This window comes from Myotis nattereri, assembly GCF_964212035.1.
Source record: "Myotis nattereri genome assembly, chromosome: 1".
Classification (NCBI taxonomy): Eukaryota; Metazoa; Chordata; class Mammalia; order Chiroptera; family Vespertilionidae; genus Myotis; species Myotis nattereri.
This window is the reverse complement of record NC_138075.1, coordinates 22,225,456-22,251,799: the sequence shown is the minus strand read 5'-3', so window position 1 is coordinate 22,251,799 and position 26,344 is coordinate 22,225,456. Positions and strand designations below refer to the sequence as shown.

General features: G+C 53.2%; 1 protein-coding gene across 1 annotated transcript in view; it reads left to right on the top strand.

Annotated features, from left to right (window-relative positions):
* Window positions 1-398: 398 nt before the first annotated feature.
* Window positions 399-26,344, top strand: part of ESRRB (estrogen related receptor beta) — a gene marked incomplete at both ends in the record, with an annotated part of 164,257 nt that continues 138,311 nt past the window's right edge. The window contains one exon of the mRNA XM_081111070.1: window positions 399-535. Coding sequence (XP_080967196.1) covers window positions 534-535 — 2 coding nt within the window. The remainder of the gene's footprint in view (window positions 536-26,344) is intronic.

The window sequence follows — 26,344 nt, the reverse complement described above, 5'->3', positions numbered from 1 at the left end:
GACGAATGCTCCCAAGTCAGGACTTTGACTCCGGCCCTGCAGAGCCAGGGGCTCAGGATCTGGGGCCTCTCCTCCCCGGAGTCAGGACCTCCGCCTGGCTCCTCCCCAGCGCTCTCTGCCCACCATCGGTCATGGGTTCTCCGGTGACCCCAAGCGACTGTTCCACCGCTGGAGCGATAACCGACTCCCATACTTTTCCCCAGGCCCTCCCCCCTTTTATTCTACATTTTCCTCCCCCTTTCCAGCGTGTGGTCTGCATGGGGCTCGGCAGAGTTGAAAGTCTAGAGCCTTTGGCTGTTTTGTTTAAGACCTGGTTATGGTTGTGGGAATTTTTTTTTTTTTTGTCAGCTGCCTGTTATATCAATCACGGAGTCGGGATCTATTTATAGGTTGGGAGTACTGTGTCCTTAGTCACAAAGAGACACAGACAGGGGACTGTCAGCTGGTGCTGGAGGAGCTGAGCAGCGAGTCATCAGCAACTGGAAGCACCTGAGGGGCAGACATTCCGCCCACCCCGTCCTCCCGGCCCGAGCATGTGAGTACCCAACTTCTCCCGCGTGCCCTGAACCTCTCCTCCCCCGCACCCCCCTCCCGCACACACCCCTCTCTCTTTTGGAAATGGATAAAAATATCTCCCGTGCCTGCTCCTTCCTCCCGCTTTTCGCCGGTGAAGCATCCCTGGGCGGCCGAGGGGAACACGTTGCGGGTCCCAGGCTGTCACGGGTCCCAGGCTGTCACGGGTCCCAGGCTGTCACGGGGAGGTCAGAGGGACCGGGAATGGCTGGTGGGCCGGCTTCTCACACTCGTTTGGAATCAGTAGGTTCCCTGTTAGTGCTGTTTGTTTTGGCTGAGAAGAAGGGAGTAAATCAAAAGGGCAAGGGAAAGTTTACATGCGGCTCAGCGGGTGGGTATGTCTCCCGGCGTGAAAACTTTTATTTGCTGGCAGCTCAGGCGTCGGCGAGCTGGGAAGGTTACACAGGACAGGTGCCGATGGAGGGCTCCCGGCAGGTCTGGGCTCCGCCTGGGAGCTTCCAGGGGGCGGGAGTCTCCACAGTCCCCTTGGCCAGCTTTGCTGCGGTGCCTCCCAGGAAAAGGACTATTTTGTTTTCTGCTCCGTGGAGTGGCTTTGCTTTGAGAAGTCCAGAGGGGAGCTGATTGACGATTTGTCTGGCCTCCCGGGCGTTCGTCGGCTCGCTCATTTGGTGTCTTTGCTTCACCCTGAAAGGGGAACTTGAGTGGGGCTGGGGGAGGAAGAGGCTCTGAAAGGATGCAGCCAGGTGTGCCGTGTTGCTGAGGCATCGCTCCGCATCCTTCCCAAGGAAGAAACTTAATATCACGGCTCTTGTCAAAGCCGTGCTTGTTTCAGACAGTCGGGGTGCAGGCTGTGTGAGCGCACTGGTGGCTCCCGGAGATGGCCGTCCCCAGACATTGTCCAGTGGCCCGCACGGCTAACACATCGCAGGCTTCCTGTGGGCCCCCGGGGACTTGAGTTTCTGGAGAATGCACAGTATTAAGTAAAAATCCTGCCCTTGGGGAGGTTAGCTGTATATTACAAAGAAATAATAACCCTAAATTTTTAGGGAAAAAATCCGATGTCTAATGTATATTATGTACAACTTTAAAAACGTACCTCTTTCTTTAACAAGTCTAATAATGCCTGGGTTTCTATTTCCTGGTACGATGCTCACCCTACACACACTGCATCGCTAAGGACTACGTCTCGGTTTGTTTGGGAAAACAATGCCCTAACAGAGAAATCTCTCCAACAATTTAAAAGCAGTAAACAAAGCAGATATGTCTGGATTGCCTTTGATTAAAGAGAAGATAGTTTTATCAGCAAATCTCACTCGATGAAAGGGAAGTAACCGTGGACACACAGGTCTGTTTAGAGGCAATTTGATCTCGGTTTTGACCTTTAGGAACTCTAACTTTCCTTCTCTGGGTTCTTTACGTTCGCCGGCGTTTTATTTTGGCCTCTTGTTGTCTTCAATCCATTCATCTCTTCTGTGGGAAGGGAGCATGGGTATCAGGAAGGAGTAAGAAATTGGAAGGTCAACTTTGCATGTCCAGGTAGTGAGCCCGCGTTCATGGGTGGGGACACTCAGGATAAGGAGTTTGTTGGCAAATGGAGCGGGGCGGGAATGGCCCTATTTAAAACCTAGCCTGGTAAGTAGAATCCAAGAAATGAAGGAAAACATAAGCAGGAGTTGAGCATATTATACATGCAGCACTCCTGCTTCTCTCTTCCAGGGACTCTGTTTTGCCAAACAGATCCTGCTAAGGTTCCCACAATAATGCTGAAGTGGGATTTGGTGGGTTATTGTTAATTAAAGCTCAAGTGCTTCGAGTGATTGAGACATTGCGTTCAGAAATCACAGCAGTCAGCTGTTTGCAGACTGGAGCTACCCTAGGACTTTCAGATCTCAATGGCCTTTTAGAGAAAGTGTGGCACATTTGAACCTTTTAACACAAGAGCAGACCATCTCCTCACCCCTCCACTGGCACACCGGAGCCTGCAGGCCCCAGCTGACCTGCAGCGGGAGAGACGCCTGTATTTCTGAGCAAGTTCCCAGTTCTCACCAGCATTCGCGTTGAGAGGGAAGAATATTTGTTGGAACATTTAGGCAAGAACTGCTCCTTCGCTCGGCGACCTGTGGATGCGTTCGGGTGGGCTGGGGGCTTGTTTGGCAGTATGATGGGGGGCCTGGCTCTCATCCTCATTTCAGGATGTGGGTTTTCCCTTTTGGGATTCGTGCTAGAGATGCAATTGGGGAAAACTTCAAGATATTTGCATAAGGCAGCCTCTGATTACTTACTTTCTGCTTCAACAACGATTAATTTTATGTGGATTGAGCTCCCATCAAACTCATCTTTTTTCCAAACTGATTTTTTAAATGCAATTGGTCATGGGGCTGTCTGTGACTTCTGCGCAATCTCACCCATTCCATCCTTGTTGTTTATGTCTCCGAATGTCAGTGCACGGTTGCCTGTGTGCACATGCTGTCATTTGTGTGTCCCCCTCCCTCCCCCTGAGCACATGGATGCCCAGCCCCAGCCTCCTCCCAAACTGGGGACAGTGGGGCTCATGAACAGGTGTTTGGAATACAGCAGGCTCAGGTGCAGAGGACCATCAATCTCCAGGAAGAAGGAACTGCAAATACTGGAAAGCGCTCCCCTAATTCAAACAATTTTACATAAACTGGGGTCTCTCCAAATGCCCCCTCAACAAAAAAATGGCAGCTGGCAGGACTTTTCAACCCATGACCCTGCACAGCTCTTCCTCCCCATCACCTCACTTCTGCAGTGTATCTGTCCATCTTGTTCTTATCTCTATTTTTACATTTCATTATCCTCCTGCTCTCTCTCCCTCCCACCCCCCTTCCCTCCCCCTTCTCCCTGAAAAACACATTTCTATCTGGCACAGAAAATAAACTCAGATTGTGGGTAGTTATGTTAATCTAATTCAATCCTCAGCGGGTTAGGAGTGAAATTCTAATAGTGAAGCTGTTGAGGGCTTTTTTGTTAATGGCTTGGGGATTACATTGAGTTAAAGGCTCATTTCCTAATCAAACAGAGAGGGAGAGAGTGACTCCGAATATTTATGAGTCTCCCAGTGAGAGTTTAAACATTCAACTCCAAAAGCAGGGTTTCTGCTGGTGGAAAGAGTTAAAACCCCTCAGGGCTGCTGGGGAAAAAATTAAACCAGTTAAGCCATCAGCATTTTCAGGCTGCTGTGCAACTTGGGCAAAGTGGAAGGTGGGGCGAGAGGGGAATCGGTTCACAAAGCGAAAATGGAAACTGTGGCAGACGCTCTGCAGCCAGCGGCAGCCGCCGACGTGCTCAGAGAAAAGTCCCCGGCAGCAGACTGGGGTCCTCGGTTCACCACGGGCCTGGAGGGGCCCTGTGCCTGCAACTCCCCAGATCAATTCTCCTCCTTCGACCGGAGGTGAGAACAGGGAGGCAGGAGTATGGCTCAATTTACCAGCAGCTGGAGCGTTCCCCCTGCTGCCTGGTGGAGGGGGAGAGGATGTCCCCACTCTGTCCTGCCCGTGAAGTGCCGAGGGTGGTCTTCCCCTGCGATAGCAAACTCACATCTCCACAGGCCCCCCTCTCCCTTGGCTCTGTGCTCGGTCTGGGTCCCCTGTCCCTCTGCTCGGGGCTCTGTGCCCACGAGGACTTCAAAGCCCATCTGGTTCACTGTGCCCAGAGAAAGCAGGTGGAGAGCTCCCTGATCTCCGGCCAGAGAGGGTGAGGAGCGACTTGGCCAAGGTCAAGCAAAGTCACGGCAAAGTGGAGGTCAGGAGTCTGAGTTCTCTGATGCGCTCTGGCTGCTCTCCCCCCGGTTCTCTGGGGTACAGGAGAGGATAGGGCTGAGTCCAGCCACATGGCTGTGCAGACTGCCCTGGGCCTCCTGGGGTGTTGCTGGCTTCTCCAGCTTGGAAAGGATGGGCAGGCGTCCCCTGCAGGAGGATTTTGAATGCTCTGTGGACACGGGTACTTGTTCTTGCCACGCACTGAGTGACCCATTTCAGGCCCTTTTACTGGGGCCTTCTTCCTGCTCTAGGAGGTTGGGGAGGCCCAACTGCTGGCTTTCTCTCTCCCAGGTCCTCTGGCTTTTTGTTTGCTGAGGACCAGGCACGGATCTTCCTCCCGATGTCTCATTGGCCTGTGAGTGGCCTGTGAGTCCTCTTGCATTTGCCCTTTCTCGTGTCAAGGCCACACTCATGTCTATGCAACTTTCCTGGGCATCCTTTCTCATGTGGCTGGCATCTCCCTCTTCTCGGAGCCCCTGGCTGATCTCCCCTACCAAGGAGGGTCTCCCTCATTGCACCAGCCGCTGAACAAGAACACAGACAACATTTCCGTCCCCACTGTAAGCCCAGACCATGGCTGGCCGTTCCTGCCCTCCTGCCCTAACCGGTGCCCCTCAGGGGCACACAGAGCTGTGGTGATCATGCAGAGTCACACACCAGGACTCAGAGTCCAGCACCGCTTTCTCTCAGCTGTGAGACTGGAGGTCCTGACCCCCAAAAGGTCTCGCTTTTCCCATCTGCTACTGGGGGAGGGGGGGGGGCAAATACTTCTAGAACCTTCCTTATGGGTTTTTGGGAAGAGGAAGTGCATGCGACGTGTTGGCCCTTTGCCCAGTGTGCTAGCACCCTCATTTGCTCAGCACACAGCAGTCACTTTGTCACACCACTGACAGCAGGTCCCTACGCCTCCCACCTGAGGGGCTATGACTGAGCTCAGGCTGCTGTGATGCAATACCATAGACTAGGTGACAAACAACAGCCTTATCCTCTCACAGGTCTGAGGTGGGCCCAGGACCCGGGGGCCGGCATGGGGCGGGGGGGGGGGGGTCCTGGCGAGGCCCCTCTGTGTGTCCTCACCTGGAGGGAGCTCAGCGCTGGCCTCCTCCTCTCCTTAGGAGGCCACTGAGCCCATCACGGGGTCCTCCTTCATGACCTCATCTAAGCTTAATTGCTCCCCAGAGGCCTCGCCCCAAACACCATGCGGGGATTAGGGCTTCCGCACAGGGACTTTGGGAGGACACACGCCTTCTGCCCACGACAGGCTGTTTTCCCTAAATGTTGACCAGCAGAGTCCGGTGTCAGCCAGACTTCCAGCTTCAGCCTCCCACGGCGATGCCATTCAGAAGCCAGAGATCAAGGCACAGGGGGTACCCCCCTCCCCAACCTGTAGAGAACTTGGGGCTTTTCGCCCCCTTTGGGAAAGCAGAGGGTTTGGTTAGCAGCCCCAAGTCAGGGAAGGAGGCCTGACTTACTCTGCTCTGGCTCGCATCCCATGAGCAGTTTTGTTGCTGGGTCTCCGGCTCCCTCCGCACTCCCTGCACCCTGTGCTCAGAGGGCGGTGTGGGCTCTGCCCCAGAGCAGCCAGGCCAGCCCTGGCTGTGAAGCCAGCAGGTGACAGCTCCGTCCTCCTCTCTCTCAACATGGTCGCTTGACAAACTAATCCAAGGGCCAAGCGGGCCCCAGGGGAGTTCCTGAGAGGCGCCCTCCCCGGGGCTGCCCCAGTCCCAGTCCCTCGCCCCCTGAGTCTCTGTGTAGGGGCGCTGGGCTGCGAGGCCGTGAACCCGTCTGTCCTTTCCCCACCTGTAAGCCACTCACGTCCTGGCTGAGGCAGGGATGGGAGTGTTCTCCTCCCTCCCTGCTGTGCTCCCCCTTCTAGAGCTGGAGGTACCCCTACTCAACTCGCCCCTCTCTGCCCCTCCTGCTCCCATGTCCCTCGGTCCAGAAAAAAGAAAAAGGAGCTGTGTCCTTCCTTCAGATGCGCACACACCTTCCCAGGAATCTTATTCTGTTCAGTAAAAAGCTTTGTCTAAGTCGATGTCCAATTTAATTGCTAAACTGTGACCATTTCCCTCATCTGTCACGCTCTCCCCTGGCCCCTTTCCGGCTGTACCTGCCTCCTCTGCTGTCCCCACCCTGTAGGGCCCCTGCTCTTCCTGTTGCTACACCCGTGCTGGTCCCGGGGGGCACACATAAGAGGGGACCTTCCTTCTGAAGTGTCTGTTCCCATTAGCACAGACAAGGATTTTGAACGGCAGCAAGATAGAAATGTTATCTGGGCACTGGCTTCTTCCCAGACAGTGTTTCTCTCTCTTCTGGAAGGCAGGGATAGGAACTCAGGCTGCTGAGGGTTAAAGGACAGCAGTGAAAAGTCTGGGTATCTCTTGGGGCCGGTGGCTGGCTGAGGCCATTGATTAGCTTGGCTTGGTGATCTTTCTAGCAATATTCAGGAGTGAAATTATTGCTGATTGGGCCGTGTGTGTGTGTGTGTGTGTGTGTGTGTGTGTGTGTGTGTGTGTTAGGGTTCATGGCAGCCAGGGGGCGGGGGGTAGGAAACATCTGAGAAAGAAATGTCATGGACTGTTCACTCCTAAGCCAGTCTCGAGAAGAGACCTACCACCTCACATAACCGTATATCTGCGGTTATGTGAGGACTGTGTGTGGAGCAGTCAGCTGGGAGAGTCCAGATGGAGGTGTGCAGGGCCTCCCTATCCATTTTCTTTGCGGATCCCTGTGAATCTAGAATTATTGTGAAATAAAAAGTTGAAAGACAAAGTCCCCTAAATGGAGGCCCGATGTTGAGGGCTGCTTTCATCTGTGGCTCCGGGGATGGAGGGGCAGGTACCTCAGATCAGTGGCGGTTGAGGCACACATACTTCCGGGGCCTCAGTTCCCTTGATCATAATATGAGGGCTTGGGAGCAATCTCTTGGACCCTCCAGCTCAGAGAGTTTACATTTTAGAACTTGTTCAATATGGACCTGGTACGCTGTATTCCTAACATAGGCAGTAGCCACAGGTCAGCAGCCTGTGCCCCTCTAATCATGCCTTTACCATCAGTCCCTATGACCTATCACTTCCCTCGGCTTGCTTTCTCTCCTCACCTCTCCCTGTTTGTAGGTATACCTGGGTGGTGAGCAGAAAACCCGTCAGAACTTTTTGTTCAAAACCAAATCTATAAACTCTGCCTTTTTATTTCGTTTTTGATTCGTAGAAACCACTGTTTCATACCTCCGTGGTCCTAATATTCTCCTCCCTACAATCTGCCACCCCAGAGGTCACATCAGGCTTCTGCATGGCGGGAGAAGCCCCAGGCCAGAGTGCTGCTCCTCTGGGTTTGCTCAGAGCCCTTTGGCAGCCTCTAGATCAGGGGTGGGGAACCCTTCTTTGGCCAAGGGCCATTTGGATATCGATAACATCATTCTCGGCCCGTACAAAATTATCAACTTAAGAATTAGCCTGCTCTATTTGGTCAGACATTTCATTAACTCACCCCTAATGCCTTGCAGGGCCAGACCAAATGATTTCTCGGGTCTTATGGGGCCCATGGACCGGACGTTCCCCACCCCTGCTCTAAAGAAAGGAGCATGGGTGGGATTGGAGAAGACAGTTTCCCAACAGGGTGACCTCAGCAAGTCCTTAACCTCTCCGCACCTTCATTTCTTCGCCCACAAAGGAGACCGAGCCTGCTCTGAGTAATTCATGAGATTGGCATGGGGCTAAAATAAGAATCAGAGCACAAACTTTCCTTTCCTGTGGTTTCCATGAAGTAGTTTGGGTGGTGACTATGTGGGCTTCACAGCCATGATCCTGGACCTCTCCATGCCCACCTTGTATTAGCTGTGACCTTGGGCAAGTTTCCCACCCTCAGTTTCCTCATCTGTCTAATGGGTGTGCTGAGCTCCTTCCTCCTGAGTTGTTGTGCAGGTTCAAGGAGACCCATGTCCAGGCCCTTGAACAGTGCCTGCTAGACAATAAACTCTAGACGCCATTGCTGTTGATGATGACAATGATGATGATGACTGGCCAGGAGGGAGGAGACTTTAAAGTCCCTACATTCCTCCCACAGCACCCCTGGGCAGCTTACAAATATGGCAGAAGGTGCTGCTCTAGAGGTGATTTAAAGACATACCCCGGTCCTCCATGATCCCTGCACTTCCATGTCCCCAAACCAAGTGAACACCCCCTGTGCCTGCCTGGGTTTGGGGTGATCTGGCCGAGCCTTTCCCCTCCCATGGAAATCTGCTCTCCACGGCCTGGCTGCTGAAGTCCCAGGCCGGGTGGAAAGGTTGGAAATGGTTTAAATGGGCTGTCTTGTGTGTCCCTAAGTTGTGGAGTCACTGGAGTGTATTTTCTGCAAAGGGCCAATTGCTCCTCTTTGTGGAGTGTAACTAAGCTAACTAAGCAGGGATTGCATGTTCTCCACATACTTGATGGTGTATCTCAGGGAGCACTTAGCAATGAAAGAAGAATGGGAATAGGTAGGGACCATTTCTAATGCCTCAGGGTGGGGGTAGGGGGTGATTTGTATACTTCAAGGAACTTGTAGCAGCGACCTCAACTCTTAGGGGGCAAATTCCAAACCCAGACTTGTGACCAGCCTGCGTATCTGTGGGCACATGAGCACGGAAGGGTATTGTGGCCAGCCAGCCATGGCTCTCCTCGCTCCCTGGCTTGGGCTGAAAGTGATCTTGAAGGAAACTGTAATTACTGTTTACTCCAGGGCACTCCATTGAGCACACCCCTCATGTAATGACTTAATTCTGCCTTCAGATGCTCCTCTGCTGTTGCTCCTTTGGAAGCCAGAGGGACCCAGCCACCACTTTAGCCCCAAGGGGGACAGATCCGGAGGTGGCTACCAGTCCCTACAAGTTCAGGCTTTACTCGTGGGCAACAGAAATATGGCGGTGGCACTTTTCTCTTCCAAAATCTTCACCCAGATCTCTGCCCTTAGCCACAGACATTTCGAAGCAAAGCCAAGTTGCTCTCATGAGCAAGCAGTCTTGGTGGATTAGGACAGCCAGCAGCATTGATACGCGAAGGGTGTTCAGAAAAATTCTAAAGACGGGATCTGAAACCTGCAGAAGATGCCACTCATCGCCTAGGGATCTGACGTGAGGTGTGCACGGAAATGAGAAAGACCGGCTTCCGGAGAGGAGGAGCCGCGCTTATTAGAGTGTTCTGTGCCCCCTCCTGCCAAGTGCACGTGTTTGCTCTGGCTTCCTCGGGCTCCTCACTTGCTTGCTTCCCCACTTACTTTTGGGGATGAACTTGCCTAATCATTGAAGGTGGGGGATGGGGGCAGGGGCAAGGCATGGGGCTGAATTAGAATGAAATCTGTGGAACCTATTTGCTAAAAAATCAGAATTGTGACCTTGGAGTCTGACACTCTACTGATGTAGTTGGACACTGCAGGGAAAGAAAATGAGTTTTTATGGCGGTGTATTGAACAAGTCTTTAGCTGAGCTTCCTGAAGCCCCCAGCTCTAGTTCCAGCTCTGCCACCGCCCGATGACTGTCCAAGACACTTCATGTCTCCCTGCCTCTGTTTCTTTGCCTATCAAGGCAAGATGGCCTCCAAGTGCTCCTCTGGGTCCAGCCCTAAGCTTCCTCCCGGGCAGTGGTCGTCCTGTACCACAACTGTGAGCTTGATGGCTTCCCCTCCAGAATTAAGGCTCTGCGGGTGGGACTGGGGGCCCTCGTACTGAGCACAGTGGCTGGACACGGCCTGCCTTTGGCTGTGCCAGTGAAAGAAGTGGATACGGGTAAATGCCACCTCCTGCTGCTTCTGGACATGCTGCAGGCCTGGCTTGAGTTTAACCCTCTGTGTCCTCCCTCCCTGGTTGGGGGTGGGGGGTGGCGCCTCCATGGTGTGAACTGGAAAATCTCCTCGCGATAATATGTGCGTTGAGCTGCCTGAGACAAACCCACTGAAAACACCTTCGAGGAATGACATCATCTCCCAGCGGCCACGCCTCCTTCTCGGCATGGCCATGTGCTGTCTATTTCTGTTCCTTGTTCCCCTCTCTCCAGCAGACCCTATTCATTTAAAAATACTGCATTTGCAGACTTGCTAAATAAAGAGCCCTCAGAGCACAAAGTATCCCTTATCCATTTTCTGGGTCCCTATGTGCTTCCTGGTAAAGATTTTTTTGTTATTTTTGACTAAATGGCCTTGATTTTATCATTAATCGGTAGGTAGCAATTCTTTTCACTGTGCCTAACTTATTTCTAAAATATTCTCCCATAAGTCCCGAAGTCTACTTTCCTTGATCCCTCATGCCCCTTCTCACGGCTGCTTTTGCCATTTCACAAAACGGATAAAGTGATTCCTTTATATGTTGGACCCTTGATCTCAGGCCTTGCCTAGTCTTCCACCAGAATTTCCCAGAGAGCAGTTCTTACAATTGGACTTGCTCAGTTCAGGGGGGCTTGGGTCTCTGTCACTTCCATACTGAGCCTGGGGACATGCTTTCTTCTCTCTGCCCCAAAACCTCATATTTTCTTTCACCAGCAGTTTTCACATTGCAGCCGAACCACACTATGAATGTAAAGCCTTAAAAAGCCCGTGGTGTCTCTCTTGGGCACCATGTTGTGAAGGGTTCCACTTTTTTTTTTTTTAATATATTTTATTGATTTTTTACAGAGAGAAAGGGAGAGAGATAGAGAGTTAGAAACATCGATGAGAGAGAAACATCGATCAGCTGCCTCCTGCACATCTCCTACTGGGGATGTGCCCACAACCCAGGTACATGCCCTTGACCGGAATCGAACCTGGGACCTTTCAGTCCGCAGGCTGACGCTCTATCCACTGAGCCAAACCGGTTTCGGCCACTTTTTGTCCCTGATGACAGTGCCACCACATGTTAACTGTGCTTGGTGTCACCTGGTGTCTAACCTGGACATTCCCTTGGACGTTCCTTCCCTGCTTCCTCACACTGTTGTCCAGTGCCTGCTGGCTGCTCGACTCGCTCATGTGTGCACCCCTGCAGCTCCTCTCTGGGTGCGGGTTAGGAAAGAGGCATTTATCGAGGGCCTGTTGTGTTTGGAAACTTTGCACAGTTTGTCTTTGGCCTTGGCGATGGCTGAAAGATGTCAGCGCTGTTATTAGTCCCATTTTACAGAAGAGGGGACAGAGGCACTGGGGTCAGGGTTCTTGCTTCAGGCCACCCAGGGAGTAAGTAGGGTGATCTGTTGTTACCTTCTACAATATAGCACAGGGCTCAGGGCAAGCCGGCAGCCACCAAAAGCTACACCAATGCCCTTGTGTACCCTTTACATTGAACTTGGTCTTATGTTTTCAAAATGTGAAAACATTTTTGCTAATCTCTGAAAAGTGTCAGGTGTTCCCTTAAGCAGACCCACACGGGAGATGCGGCAACTCATAGCTTTGATCCGTCAAGTCCCTGCACCTTCGTAAACATGACACCCTAGGTGCTCTGTCCAGCGAGTCCCCTGTTAATCACACTTAAGCTCTCCTTTGCAACTATTCACAGTCTTTGCTTTCCAATGGTTCTCAACCTTCCTAATGCCGCGACCCTTTAATACAGTTCCTCATGTTGTGGTGACCCCCAACCATAAAATTATTTTCATTGCTAATTCATAACTGTAATGTTGCTACTGTTATGAATCGTCATGTAAATATCTGATATTCAGGATGTATTTTCAGGGGTCGCGACCCACAGGTTGAGAACCACTGCAAGTCAATCTCTAAAATCCCTCCAAAGGAGCTGGCAACGCTGTTGGTAAAATGTGCACCCCATCTGTGGCTACAGTGGGTAGATTTGAAAAGCCACCGTGACGTGGGTTCCTCTTGCAGAACGCGTGGTCCTGTTGGCTCCTGCCTTGGTATGACTGCACCTTCCCTGCTCCGCCCGTGGCCTTCCCACCTGCATCCGTCCATAGGCCATGTTGGCATCCCTTTTCGTTTCCTGTGTTGTCTTTTCCCACCACACTCTTTCCACACGTCATCCTCCTGACTTTGTTCTGAGAGCATCACCTGCTGTATTAACTTGACACTTGTGCTCCATCCCGCTCCTGCCACCAATATCACCCCAATATCTCACTGGACGTTGTGTGTCCTTCACTCCTGTGTGGGCTGTGCCAGGCGTAATCCACCGCACAGTTTTCTTATTGAGAGAGTGAGGCTGGGACAAGGGACTCTCGCCAATGCCACAGCCTCTCCCGGTCTCCTGTGGCCCTATCTCCTCTTGATCCACAAACCCTGGCTCTCAGGATGCCAATCACCATCCCGGGAGAGTTATACTCTCTCCCCACCTTGGATGGAGCTCAGCACGTGCTGACTGGTCAGGGCTAAGTGTGTATCTCCCTGTTCATGACCTTCAGCGGGTACAGGTTCATCGGGTTTCTGCCTTTCCTCTGGCTTCCCTTTCTCTTACGGGGCCTTTGCAGCCAGCAGTCTGCCTCCTGAGTGCAGTGGGTGGGGGCAGCGGGTGGGGGGCGGGGGGAGGGGAGGGGAGGTTGGGCGGCCTCACCTGCCCTTGGCCGGGAAATGTGGATACTTGATAGTCACTGATAGGATTCCCACTGTTTAGCGCTTTCCCTTCCCCTAAGCCTCAGCGTCACACTGAACATCTGTTAGATGATTGACAGCTCAGTGGGGAAGTTTCCTGCCTCTGAAGTACCTGCTTTCCTTGGGGACTTTGTCTCCCACCTACTCGGAGGCTCCTGTGGTCTCCAGTCCTCTGCGTCCCTCTTTCAGGGAGAATACAGAAGTGCTCCTGCCGGGGGTGAGGGAGAGAGGAGCTTGTTTGCTGTGACTGTGGTTGTACCTGCAGAGGCAGAGCCACTGGGTTCTCAGCTGCACGGGGCAAGGGTCAGGGCAGGGGTCAGGGCAGGGTTCAGGGCAGGGGTCAGGGCAGGTGCAGGATCCTGCTGGCCCAGGCGCTGGCTCCCAGAGTGGGTGGCGTGGAGGAGAACAAGCGCTCGCTCTCCTACCCCAGGCCTCTGTGGATCAGAAGCTGGAGGTTCCCCGTCTCCCCACTGATACTGGGGCTGGCACCAGCGTGCCTTGGATTCCCCCGATGGGTGTGCACATGCCTCTGCGAGGCGGTGGTTGGCAGTTCCACTTTCATGTGTCTGTCACCCTGGCTCTTTGGGGAAGACTCCCGAGAGGTCGGGGAGGAGAGTGTCTTTAGCCAGTATCCCTGGAAGTAGAGCCTGAACCCCAGTTCTTGGTAAGAGAGGTACTGGAGGAGTGCTATCTGGAGGAAGCTGGAGGAGAGTGAGGAAGGAGAGGGTGGGGAGGGAGCCAGGTAAGGACATGGACTCCGCTGAGCTCTAGCTTCAGCCTGATCCCAGTGGGGCTCTGGAGCATAAACATCACCATAAAGTTGTCCCAACTTGAGGCAAGAATGCAGGTGTGTTGGACCTCATGTCAGCCAGTCATTGTCTGAGAACTGTCCTGAGGTGAGAGAGTCAACTCCAGGCCCTCTGGACCACGGCGGCTCCCAGTGGTCAAGAGCAATTCTGTGGAGAAGGCTGCAGCCTTTAGCAGCTGGGGGCGTGCGCACAGTGGGGAGGGGTCTGAGCAGAGCCCCTGCAGCATCTGGGCAGAGAGATTGTGAGGCAGGGCCCTCGTGTGGGCCTGTCTCTCCCTCTCCATGGGTCACCTGGAACTTGGCAGGGAGCTCCCATCATTCCCCAGGATGCACCAGCCCAGGGGAGAGCCATTGGAAGCACCGGGATCCGGGTTGGCTGGTTACAAAGACAGGGCCCTGAAGATGCCAGTGTCCATCGCTTGTGTCATGCCCTTCTCTGCTGGGTTAAGCTCACCAGAGCCAGAGGGAGAGAGTCACTCACACCTCTGGCTTTCACTCTGTGGGAGCTGAAAATGGAGTAAGACACAGCCTCTTCCTCTACTGCAGAGGGTGGCTTCCCTCTGGGCCCCTTTGATGGAATTGAGAGCCTCCTTTTGGCCTTTGATTTGCCTTCTGCCAAAGGCCAGGATGGGGTATGTAGGCATCACCTATTCCCAAGCAGCATCCTATATAATAAAAGGCTGATATGCAAATTGATCAAACAGCAGGATGACCGGTCACTATGACATGCACTGATCACCAGGGGGCAGATGCTCAATGCAGAAGATGCCCCCTGGTGGTCAGTGTCTGTGGGAGCATGCTCAGCCAGAAACCGGGCTAATGGCCGGCGAGCACAGTGGTGGTGGCGGGAGCCTCTCGTGCCTCTGCGGCAGTGCTAAGGATGTCCGACTGCCAGCTTAGGCCTGTAGGCCTATGCCGTCTGTCAGACATCCCCTGAGGACTCCCAGACTGTGCGAGGGTGCCGGGAGCCGGTCCATGCTTGCTGTTTCAAGGGACCTGGCATATATGGCATACTGTTCTTAATATGTTTGCTCACCTTCTAGGCACTATGTGTTTTAACCAAGGTCTCTGAGAAAGGTTGTTTTCCCAGGTAGGGATTTTCCCCTGAAGTTAGGGAAGGAATAAAACCTCTTAACTAAGTGCCAGGCGGGTAATTAATCACTTTAACTACGAACAATCATGCTTAAGCTCCATAATCTTTACTCCCTGGAATGGAGATAAGAAACGCCCTAACCTTTGTAATAGAGATTAATAGGATTGGAATCAACTGGTATAAATACAGATGTAAGAAGACAGAAAGAGAGAGACAGAGAGAGAGACAGAACCTAGGCACAGAACCTACACAGAACGTTCTCTAGAGACAGAAGAACTTCGCTGGAGAGAACATGGCAAAAGATCCTGGACAGAAACTGGCCTCAGAACCTAGAGACAGAACCTAGCGAGAGAACATGGCAAAAGATCCTGGACTGAACCTGACTACAGAAATTGGCAAGAGAACCTGACTAGAACCTGGTGACTGAACCTGGCTGGAGAACCTGGACAGAACCTGGCTGGAGAACCTAGCGAGGGAACATGGCCACAGAACCTGGCTGGAGAACCTGGAGAACCTGGCTGGAGAACCTAGCAAGAGAACATGGACACAGAACTTTGCTGGAGATCCAGAGCAGAACCTCTCTGGAGATCCAGACCAGAACTTCGCTATAGGTCCTAAGCAGAACCTCTCTGGAGATCGAGACCAGAACTTGGCTGGAGATCCTGGCTAGGCTGCTGATCAACTGAACACTGTCTCCGTGTCATTCCTTCTTCGCCAACTCCGTCTACGCCTTTGGGAACCCCTGGACCTGCTGGGGCTGGACCCCGGCAAGAGGGCGCAGGCCCAGCTGAGGGACACCCCCCACCACCATAGTGCATGAATTTCGTGTACCGGGCCTCTAGTTTATTATAAGTGGCCACCGGCCTGGCTCTGTGTGGAGAAAATACAGAAAACCAGTTCTTGTTTTTTTTGGAGTTTGAAATTAGTTGGAGGAGGTTTGAGGCATGGTTTAGCCTGTCTGACTGCCTCAAGAAAAAGGATAGGGATGTGTGTGAGGATGGCAAGTACTTGGGGGAGGGACCGTGTGCTGCAGGACTGAGCTTAGGGTGCGGGGCCAGGCTCAGTAAATTACTGCATCTGATGAGCACAGCAAACATGCAGGACTTGGATCTCCAATTTTCAGCTGAAGGAACATGCGCTCCCACATCAGCCTAACCGAGGGCACTGGGGACCTGCAAAATGGTAAAGATGACTTTACCAAAGAACTCAAGCCTGGTCACCTCTATAGTCCACATCTCAAAACTAAACCACTAGGGCCCAGCCAGTGTGTCTCAGTGGTTGAGCATCGACCTATGAACCAGGAGGTCATGGTTCAATTCCCGGTCAGGGCACATGCCTGGGTTGTAGGCTTGATCCCCAGTAGAGGGCATACAGGAGGCAGCTGATGAATAATTCTCTCTCATTATTGATGTTTCTTTCCCTCTCTCCCTCTTCCTTCCTCTCTCTGAAATCAATTTAAAAAATATATATATAAAAAAAAACCTAAAGCAGTAGGGCTTGGAGCCCGATTCTGAAAACGCTAGGGTCAGGTCCCTGAAGGCATGCTGGCCCAGTGGGTCCAGATTGCCCAGCTCATCCCAGTCCCCAGGGGCTTGATGTCTCTCCCTGTGTGAGCTCCTCTGCCCTACTCAATCCCTTCCTCTCCTCCATCCACTTGTAATGCATCCACCATGCTTCCTCCCCCAGCCCTATACCCAACCACATCTTGAAGTTAAGTTGCCTCCTCCCTGAAGTCGCCCTAGTGATATAAAGCCCAAGAGTGAAGAACTCCATTCTGCATCGCCAGCATCCATTGCAATTTCCCACGAGCTCTCCATGTGCCCAGAGCACACGCCTCTTCATGTCCACGCTCATGGACATGTGCGTTCACACTCTGCATGCAAGCTGCTCGGCACGTCCTTACGCGGCCACTCAGAACGCCCCTCACTGGTGTGTCCCCGGCACCCTCTCTGTGCTCTGCCTGCCCTGTCGAAACAAAGAAGAAACTTTAAGACCCAGTGGTGTCCCGATGTCAGCACAGGGGATGGCAAAAGTCCCAACTTTGGAGCAGGGCAAACCTGGCTTCGAATTCTGGCTCTGCTGCTCTTTGCTTTATGGCCTCAGGCAAGTTAGTCTGCCTCTTTACACTCTGTTTCCTCACACGTGCAAAGGGGATGATCAAATCTAGCCTCGGAGGGCGGCTGTGAGGATGAGATGAGGCCGTTGGAAGTGTGAGCTCGGGGTGGGCTGGGAGCTCTGCTCTCCTGCTGTCAAGGTGGCCACCACTCAAGGACAATAGTAGGGTTTTCCTGGACACAAACTCGGCGCGGTGGAGGGCGTTCTGGTACTAACAATGTTAGTCTAGTCTGAAACCTTGCTGACTTAAGAATTTGATTATCGCCCTGGGAAGAGACTAGAACTGAGGTTTGCTTCGTAAGGTGTTTGAGGCCCCATGATTCTCCACGCTTCCTCGACGTTCAAGACCCCACAACACATTTATAGGCCACGCTGCTCTCCTCTCTTCTGTGCCATCCAGGGGGGGACGGGGGGCGGGGCACAGGGGAGGGAAGGAAGCACCTTCCTGCCAGCAGCTTTTCCCAGCGCCTGGCACGTTCGCTTCCCTGGGTGTAAGGAGGGCTCTGGGGTGCACAGGCCACCATCTGCTGGAGCCGCCATGCCCGGGCCCAGCACCAGCCCAGCCTCTGGGACCCATCCCCAGCTTTTGGCAGCTGCCTGCGCTGGGGGGGCCCAAGTCTGGACTGGATGACCTCACAGCTGTGCCTTCAGCCCCTCAGGGGCCTGTGTTTCTGTCTCTCTCGGGGCCCATCCTGGCTGCCGGGCGGAGGGCCCACTGTCCTTCAGTACCAGAGGCTCACATTGCCTGGCCTGTGCCAGCACTTGGCAAAGCCTTCTCGACCGAGAGGCCCTGTGCCTCTTGCATCCATGGCTGCCTGCTTGTCCCACCAGGGCCATGGACCCCAAGTGGGCGTGAGGCTTTGCCAGCTTTGCCATTTCTCTCTGACAGGTCTGGACACTCCCTGGAGGATCGCTCTTCTCACATCAGTCCAAGGGGGAAATTGTACAGGTGGCTCTGAAAATAGAGACACTTGTTAAATTATAGTGCAAGGATACTGACCCTAAGTGAGGTTTGGGCTTCCTAACCTGACTCCAGGGAGAAGGATACAGCTTGTGGTGCTGCCGATGAGGGGAGGAGAGGCAGGAGGAGCAGGAGGGGGAGAGGGAGGAGGAGTCCCCTTATTGAGCACACGCTGCGAAGCAGGCACCATGCTTGGTACTCTGTTCTCATCATTTGATACTCTAGCCCAGCCGTGGGCAAACTACGGCCCGTGGGCCGGATCCGGCCCGTTTGAAATGAATAAAACTAAAAAAAAAAAAGACCGTACCCTTTTATGTAATGATGTTTACTTTGAATTTATATTAGTTCACACAAACACTCCATCCATGCTTTTGTTCCGGCATTGTGGCCCTCGAGTCAAAAGGTTTGCCCACCCCTGCTCTAGCCGTTAAACACTGCATCCCACCCCCCCTCCCCTCAGCCCCTGGAAATCATGCTTCTACTGTCTCCATGGATTTGACTGCTCTAAGTACCTCAGTTGAGTGGACTCATGCAGTGTTTGTCCTCTTCTGGTTGGCTTATTTCACGAGCATAAGGTCCTCAAGTTTTACCCATGTCGTAGCATGTGTCAGAATTTTCCTCATGCCACTGCATGTATGTTTAGAACACATTCTGCTTATTTATTCACCTGCCAGTGGACACGTGGTTTGCTTCCACATTTTAGCTACTGTGAGTAATGTTGCTATGATGCATGTATATAAATATCTCTTTGAGATCCTGCTTTCAATTCTTTTGGATATAAGCACAGGAATGGAATTGCTGGATCATGCGGTCATTTTATTTTTAATTTTTTGAGAAAATGCCATGCTGTATTCCAAAGTGGCTGTACCATATTACATTCCCACCAACAGAGAACAAAGGTTCTAATTTTCCACATCCTCGCCAACATTTATCTCTGTTCTGTTTTTTGTTTTTATAGTAGCCATCCTAAAGGATGTGAAGTGGTAGCTCGCTGTGGTTTTGAGTTGCATTTCCCTAATGATTAGTGATGTTGAGCATCTTTTCATGTGCTTGTTGGCCATTCATGTATCTTTTTTGGAGAAATATCTGTTCCTGTATTTTGCCCATTTTTTAATCGGGTTGTTTGTTGTGTTGTGTTGTTGAGTTTTAAGAGTTATCCATAGCCGAAACCGGTTTGGCTCAGTGGATAGAGCATCGGCTTGCGGACTGAGGGGTCCCAGGTTCGATTCCAGTCAAGGGCATGTACCTGGGTTGCGGGCACATCCCCAGTAGGAGATGTGCAGAAGGCAGCTGATCGATGTTTCTCTCTCATCGATGTTTCTGACTCTCATCTCTCTCCTTTCCTCTCTGTAAAAAATCAATAAAATATATTAAAAAAAAAGAGTTATCCATATATTTTGGATATTAATGCCTTATCAGACATAGAACTTGCAAACAGTTTCTCTAGTCTGTAGGCTGCCTTTTCCCTCTGTCGATAATGTCCTTTGGTGCACAGAAGTTTTAATTCTTATGAAGTCCAATTTGCCTCTTTTTGTTTCTCATCATCTATTCTATACCTTTGATGTCATATTCAAGAAACCATTGCTAGATCTCATGTCATAAAGTTTTGCCTTATATTTTCTTCTAAGAGTTTTATAGTTTTATGGGTTACATTTCGGTCTATGGTCCATTTTGATTTTGTATATAATGTTAGATATGAGTCCAACTTCATGTTTTTACATGTGAATGTATCCAGTTTTCCCAATACCATTTGTCAAAAGACGATTCTCCCCCATTGAATGATCTTGGTGCCCTTGTGGAAAATCATTTGACCATATATGTGAGGGTCTATTTCTGGGAACACCTATACTTTTAACCACTTCTTACACTGCGTCGCAACACCGTGCAGTGCTCAGTGGGACTGTCCAAGCTGCAGAAAACCCCAAACAGGTAAGGGGAACTCCCCATTCTATAGGTGGGAGACTGAGGCCAGAGGTAAGAGCACTCAGCCCAGCGAGCGCCTCCTGAAGTGACCTGGGGTCGCTGGGATACTTTCTGTGCATTTTAGCAAATGCTCTGTTCTGTGGGCAAATGAACTCGTGTGTTTTAGAAACCTAAAGTGTAGAAGGCGGAGGGGAGAGAGGAAGCATCTGGAGTTGGCCCAGGAGTGAGGTGTGCTGGGTGGGAAGCCACTTGAATCCCCTAAGTCAAGCTCCAGGGTCAGCATCTTCTGGGCGACTCTGGACAATACCCTCCCCGCAGACCGTGCACAAGGGCAGCAGGCAGCCTTCAAAGGTGTGTGTGCAAATGCTACCCTTCCTCCATGGCCAGGGCCCCCCTGGACCCCTGGCACATCTCCTGTGCTCCACACCCACCTCTACTCCCTCTCTGCCCTCGAGTCCCCTGCTCCAAGCAGGCAGAAACTCCACCTCCCGACCAAGGCCGGCCTGGGTCACACTCCTGTGTGGGGGCTCACACACACACATGTACACGTCTGCCAGATCACCCCCTTCTCTCCTTCACACCTCCTCTGGCGGAAGTCACCTCCTGTCCTGGTCCGCGCATGTCCTCTGGGGCCCCTTCCATAGTCACCCGGAGTTACAGTTATAGACCTGTCTTCCCACCTGGGCTGAGATCTGAGTCAGGATCAGTGGGCAAATATTCAAAAGGATGCCCTAAAGTGTGTGTGTGTGTGTGTGTGTGTGTGTGTGTGTGTGTGTGTGTGTGTCTGCTCCTCGGTGCACACATAGTTGCTCAGTACACTTTTGTGAGTCCAGTTCAGACAGGAGCAATGACTGAAAAGCCAGGTGGTAAAGGGAGTGAGCACTCAGCATGGTCTGAGGCTGGAAGAGAGAGGGAGGGAGGGAGGGAGGGAGGGGCTCCTTGAACAGTGTTTTACCGCAGTATTTAGGAAATATCCCTGGTCACCAAGCCCCATCAACTCCAGCATAGAAATTGGCTATTCATTTTGGGACACAGACCACCCATGAGCTTGTTTTCCCAGGGCCCAGGAAGGAGTGAAGAAAAGGGAGTGGTTATGGGCCCAAGAATAAGTAATGGAGTCAATCTCAGGTTTAATTCCCCTTTGCCCTCATGTCCCTGACTGTCATTGCCACTGGGCGGTCCTGGTGCCCTCAGGTCACCTCTGTGTGAACTCCCCATCCCTGTCCCCCCGCAGGGAGCCGGAGGCTGTGTGCGCCCCAATGCTGGTGGCTCCGCTGGAAACAGCTGTGCACAGCACAACCACCAAACGTGGCCAGCCCGGCACTGCCCTGTGCAAAGACAAGCAGAATTACAGTCGCCCATAAACAAATTAGCATCCTGTAAAAGGTGAAAAGCTCCATAAAATGTCTGGGTTTTGTTTATGGCTTCGAGATGGGGGTGACAGGGAGTCGGATGAAATCACTGGGGTGCTCATGTGGCGCCGGCTCTCTTTCCTTCCTCTCGTCTCCCCCCAACCCAGTGGGCACACAGACCAGGGCGCGAGGGCAGAGGCACACAGCCCTGCCTTGAATGGCCCCTCCTCGGTCCTGCCTCCGTTCCTGCAGCCCCGGTCCCAGCAGGTGTTCCCTAATTAGCAATCTCTTCATTTCCAATCAAAGCACAAGCGGCCCCAAAAGCCTGTCTTTATGAGGGAGCCAGCCGCGGCTAGGGAGGTGCAGCGGGGATAATTGTCTTCGCCAGTGGCGGCAGTACGCGGCTGGCTAATTCGTTATTGTAATAACTTTGCTTGTCCTTGGGGAGATGGGGGTGGGGGCGGGAAGGAGAGGAGCGGGAGGGGACAGGGGGGCTGAGAGTGGGGTGCGGTTAGGGTCTGGGGCAAAAGGGTGGGAAAAAAGAGCGAATGAATGACGCCCGTGCGCCTCCCCTTCCACCACTGCCTCTGCACGCACTTCCCACCGCGGGTGAGAGACAGCCTGGCCAGCCCCTGCCGCTGCCACCTGAGCTGCGAGGAGCCCAGACTCCCATGTGCCGGGAGCAGCCCTGGTTCCTAACGGGGACCCTGGGCTCTGGAAAGCATGTGTTCCATTACCCGCCGGGGCCGGGGGGGGGGGGGCGCTGAGAACCAGCAGTCTTGGGGTCAGGGCTCTGTCTTCCCAAGGGCTCCAGTCGCAGGAACTCCTGGGCCTTGACTGTCATCCGCCTGGGCACAGTGGCAGAGGGGTGCCAGTTAGAATGCCCCAAAGAGCTACACCTTATGCTTTTGTTGGCGCAGTGATATGGGTGACGACTCAAAGGCCCCTCCAAATCTGCAGGGACTACAGAGGCTGAGTGCGCCCCTAAAATAAGGCTGAGTTGGGGTGGAATGCGCCCCTAAAATAAGGCTGAGTTGGGGTGGAATGTGCCCCTAAAATAAGGCTGACATGGCTGCCCCTGCTCTTCCTGGCACACTCCCTGAGCCATTTCTCCCACAGTGAGCGGGGCCTCCTGGGAAAGAGGTGGGAGAACGCTCCCTGGCAGCTGGGGGCTGGGTCCTCAGGTGCTTTGTGAAGGGTTTGGAACTCCACCTGAGCCACTGCCCAGAATGAAACACAGGTATAGAGACAGGAAGGGCGGGTGTCCCCTGTGGGGGAAACAGCATGGCAAAGGCACAGGGTGAATCCTGGAGGGGGCGAGAGGAGGCTTGTGGGATGGGATGGGTGCGGGGTGTGCTGAGATCTGGGAGATCCTGGGAATGCAGGGTGAGGTGGCTGTGGAGGGCCTGATCGGCGGCTCGGTCTTCATCTCTGTGCCTCCAAATCACTAGCAAGAGGGGCGCCTGCTCGAGGTCCTGCAGGTGGCCTTGACCTGCCCTTCCCGTGTCAGCAGGCCTTGCCCAGACCGGACTCTAGAGAAATGGCCTGGACCAGAACAGGGACCTTCCCGGGGGCCAGAGGGAAAGGGCTCATTCCCCAGACTCCCTCCCTCCCACAGCTGCAATCTCAGGCCCCCACCCCCACGCGGTACTTGCTGAGATGGACAGCTGACCAGCCCCTGCCTGACTGCGCAGGCTGTCTCGGCTCCGATGCATCCCCTTGGCCTTGGTGCGTGGTGGTGACCACCGTGGTTAGGGTTGTGGGTCCTAGAATCAGAAGACCTGGAACCAAATTCTGGCTCCACCCGTTAACTCGCCTCTCTGTCTGTCTGTTAAATGAGGGCCATGAGTGCCACCTCACATGAGCTCAATGGGTGCGGTGCACGCACAGCGCTGGCTGGTAGTGAAGGCTCCTACCGGCTAGTTCTTGCTCTGAAAGACATGAGGGGAGGGGGCCTGGAGCGGGTCTGGGAGGGGTATCAGAGCTCCACTGCTCCTTCTTCGCCCTGCTCCCCTCCTCGTCTGTGAAGTGGGATGGGGGACGCTGAACTGGGACCCCCTAAGGTTCTCCGTTTGAAGGGAGGGGGTGCCGGATGGGGTGCGGGGGGGGGGGGGGTGTGCCATGCAGAAGCCTGTCCTGCCCAGGGCCTGCCTTGGAGAGACCCACCCATTCCATGTGGAAATGGTAGTGTTTTGTTTATGGCTTTCTTTCCCTCTCAGCCCTGCTCCTGTGCCTGTGGTTCGGGTGGGGAGTTCCTGCAGCTGGCTCCTGTCTCTGTGTTGGGGGCAAGGGGAGGGCGCAGCCCTGGCTGTGCTGACTGGGAGTGCCCCTGGCCCAGCCCCTATTCCTCTCAAAGGCCATTTCCGTGGAGCATTGTGGCTTTGGTCAATGCCTCTCACCCTAGCTTAAGAGTCAGAAAAACCAAAGCCAGCCCTCCCCTTCCCCCCCCATGTACAGATCCTTCTACAACAGCCTGTTATTATGAAGCACCTGTTATGTGCCTGGTGGGGGAATCCGGTGCTGCACAAGTGAACGAGAGGAGGATTGAGGCCTCTCTGACGGGGAGGGGACATTTTAGCTCCGTCTGAGTGGCTGGGAGGGCGCTCAGCGCGGGTCTGTGTGGGCTCGAGCAGTGCTGTCGAGTGGGAACATGATACACACCCCACATGGGAGCCCGTTGGGTCATTTTAAATTTCCCTGTAGCCACATTTTTAAAAAGTCAAAGGAAGCAGGTAAACTTAATTTCAATAATACATTTTATTATTACCAAAGCACTGTCATTGCAACATGTAAGCAATATAAAAAGTTATCACTGGGATCTTTTACACTCTGTTTCTAGTACTAAATCTTTGAACTCTGGTGTCCCTTTAGACTGACAGCACTTCTCGGGTCAGACGGGCCAAACGTCAGGTGCTCCATAGCCACGCGTGGCCAGCGGCCAGTGGCTGTGGTGTCTATCGGACACCACAGATGGCAAGGTTAAGAGCGCAAACTCTGGGGCCACTTACTAGCGGTGTGATCCTGGGCAAGTTGCCGAACCTCTCTGGGCCTCAGCTTCTTCATCTGTAAAATGGGGTAGTAACAGAACCTCCCCCTTGGAGTTGCCATGAGAATTAAATAAGCTCGTAAACAAACAGCTAAATAGAGTCGTGCCTGGCAGGCAGGAAGTGCTATCTAAATGTTCGTCATTAATAGGAAGAATTGGAAAGAGAATGATAAATCTCGGAAGGAAGGGCAGTCAAGGCAGAAAACAGAGCTGAGGGAAGGACGGGGAGGCTGGTGCTGGGGCAGGTGTGAGGGGCAGCCGAGGCGGCCGGCAGGGCAGCGACCATCACGTCCAGCCTTGAAGAGCTTGGGCTCCTTTTCTGCTCCAGGAGCAGAGCCTCAGAAACCAGAGGGGAGTCTAGGGGCGGAGACTGTGCCTGACCCCTGTTCCCATCGCCAGCGATGGGGCAGGAGCCTGGGTGGGGGGCCTGATGTACCCCTCAGCCTTCCCTCTCCTGCTCTGATTCCAAAACTGTTGCATTCCTCCCATTCACAGCCGCCTGGGAAGCGCCAGGGCATCAGCTGGAGGGGGAATATTAATGATTCAATTTTCGACCGGGTTCCACTCCAGGGCCTCGCCTGCGACATGCATTTTTAATCATAACAAAACAGAATGACAAAGGGAGTCATTTGCAGCAAGGCAGCCCCTGCTGGCTGGCCCCCTCCAGGATCTACTTGGAGGGGGAGGAGGCGCGGGCTTGCCAGCCCAGGAGGCCTTCCCCATTCTGGTGCCAAGATTGCTCCCAACTTCAGAGAGGATCTAGCAATGGGCCCAGCCTCTGGCCATGCAAGTCGTTCTCTCTGCACTGTGACCCCTTCCAAAAGGGGGCTCCTGGGTTGCGGGAAACAGAAACCCTTGGGCACCCATTGGCTGGGGCTGGGAGAAGCTGGCGTAGTGGAGACCTGACCATCTCCCTGAGGTCTGGCTGATGTGCAGCAGAGATAAAGAATTTGCCCCTGCTGGTGTGGCTCAGTGGTTGAGCATCAACCTATAATCCAGGGTTTGATTCCTGGTCAGGGCACATGCCGGGATTGTGGGCTCGGTCCCCAGTGGGGGGTGTGCAGGAAACAGCCAATCAGTGGTTCTCACCATTGATATTTCTATCTCGCTCTCCCTCTCCCTTCCTCTCTGAAATCAATACGTATATTTTTTGAAAAAAGAATTTCTGGGGTGATGTGGGTGTGGAGGCTGCTGAGGAATCTACCTGCCTATTCTCCAAGGCCTGGAGTCATTCTTCTTTCCTGAGCCCCTGTCAGGCTTGGGATTGGGCACACCAGAGCTGGCCAGGTGCCATCGGGGCTGACCTCCCCTTGGTGGTACCTGGTGGCTGGCTGGCCCCTTTCCGATGGAGGCGACACCTGAGTTCCCTGTTAGAGCACTTTCTGCAGGCTGCTGGTCTTGGCCCACTTGGTCTGGTAACCAGCTTTGCACGGAGCCAGCCTGCGGTGCTCTCCTTACTCTTCCTGATCCTGTGAGGGCCCCGCCTGAATCCTGTCTCCTTTCCTGACTATCAGCCACAAGAATGATCCCCTTGCCCCAATCTCCCTGTCTCCTTTCACCCACATTTCCCACTGTCTGCCCCACTCCCCTGGCGATTCTGCTGCCCTCTGACCATCCTTCTGTCCACCCACCCACTCTCTGAGCACCCAGTACCCCCAAGTGCTGTGCCTGCTGGCTCAGCCCAGTGGGGAAGGCCAACAGTCAGCTCATAAACCTTCTCACTATGTGGAAAGGGCGTGTGAAAAAGCTGTAGGGGCACAGGGGCCAGTATACTTTAATGTGTACGTGCTATTTATTCCACCGACATTTATGAGGACCTACTGTGTGCCAGGCACTGTGCTGGGTATGTAGCTACATGGCAAAGAACACAGACACAGTCTCTGCCTTCATAGTGTTTACAGGTAGGTGGGGAAGATGCAACAAACCAACCAACAGGCACCCCGTGCTTCTTTTATATCCTCCCTTGTGTCTTGTACACAGCAGGCACTCCATAAGTGTTTGCTGGCTGATTGGTTCAGAGTTAACTAATTCCCTAACTGTGCCACCTTCTTCTCCCTTGCTTTATGGCATTTTTGTTTGTTTGTTTTGTTAATTCTTACCTGAGGATATTTTTTCCCATTGATTTTTAGAGAGAGTGAAAGGGAGGGAGGGAGGAGGTGAAAGAGAGAGAAACATCAATTTGAGAGAGACACATCAATTGGTTGC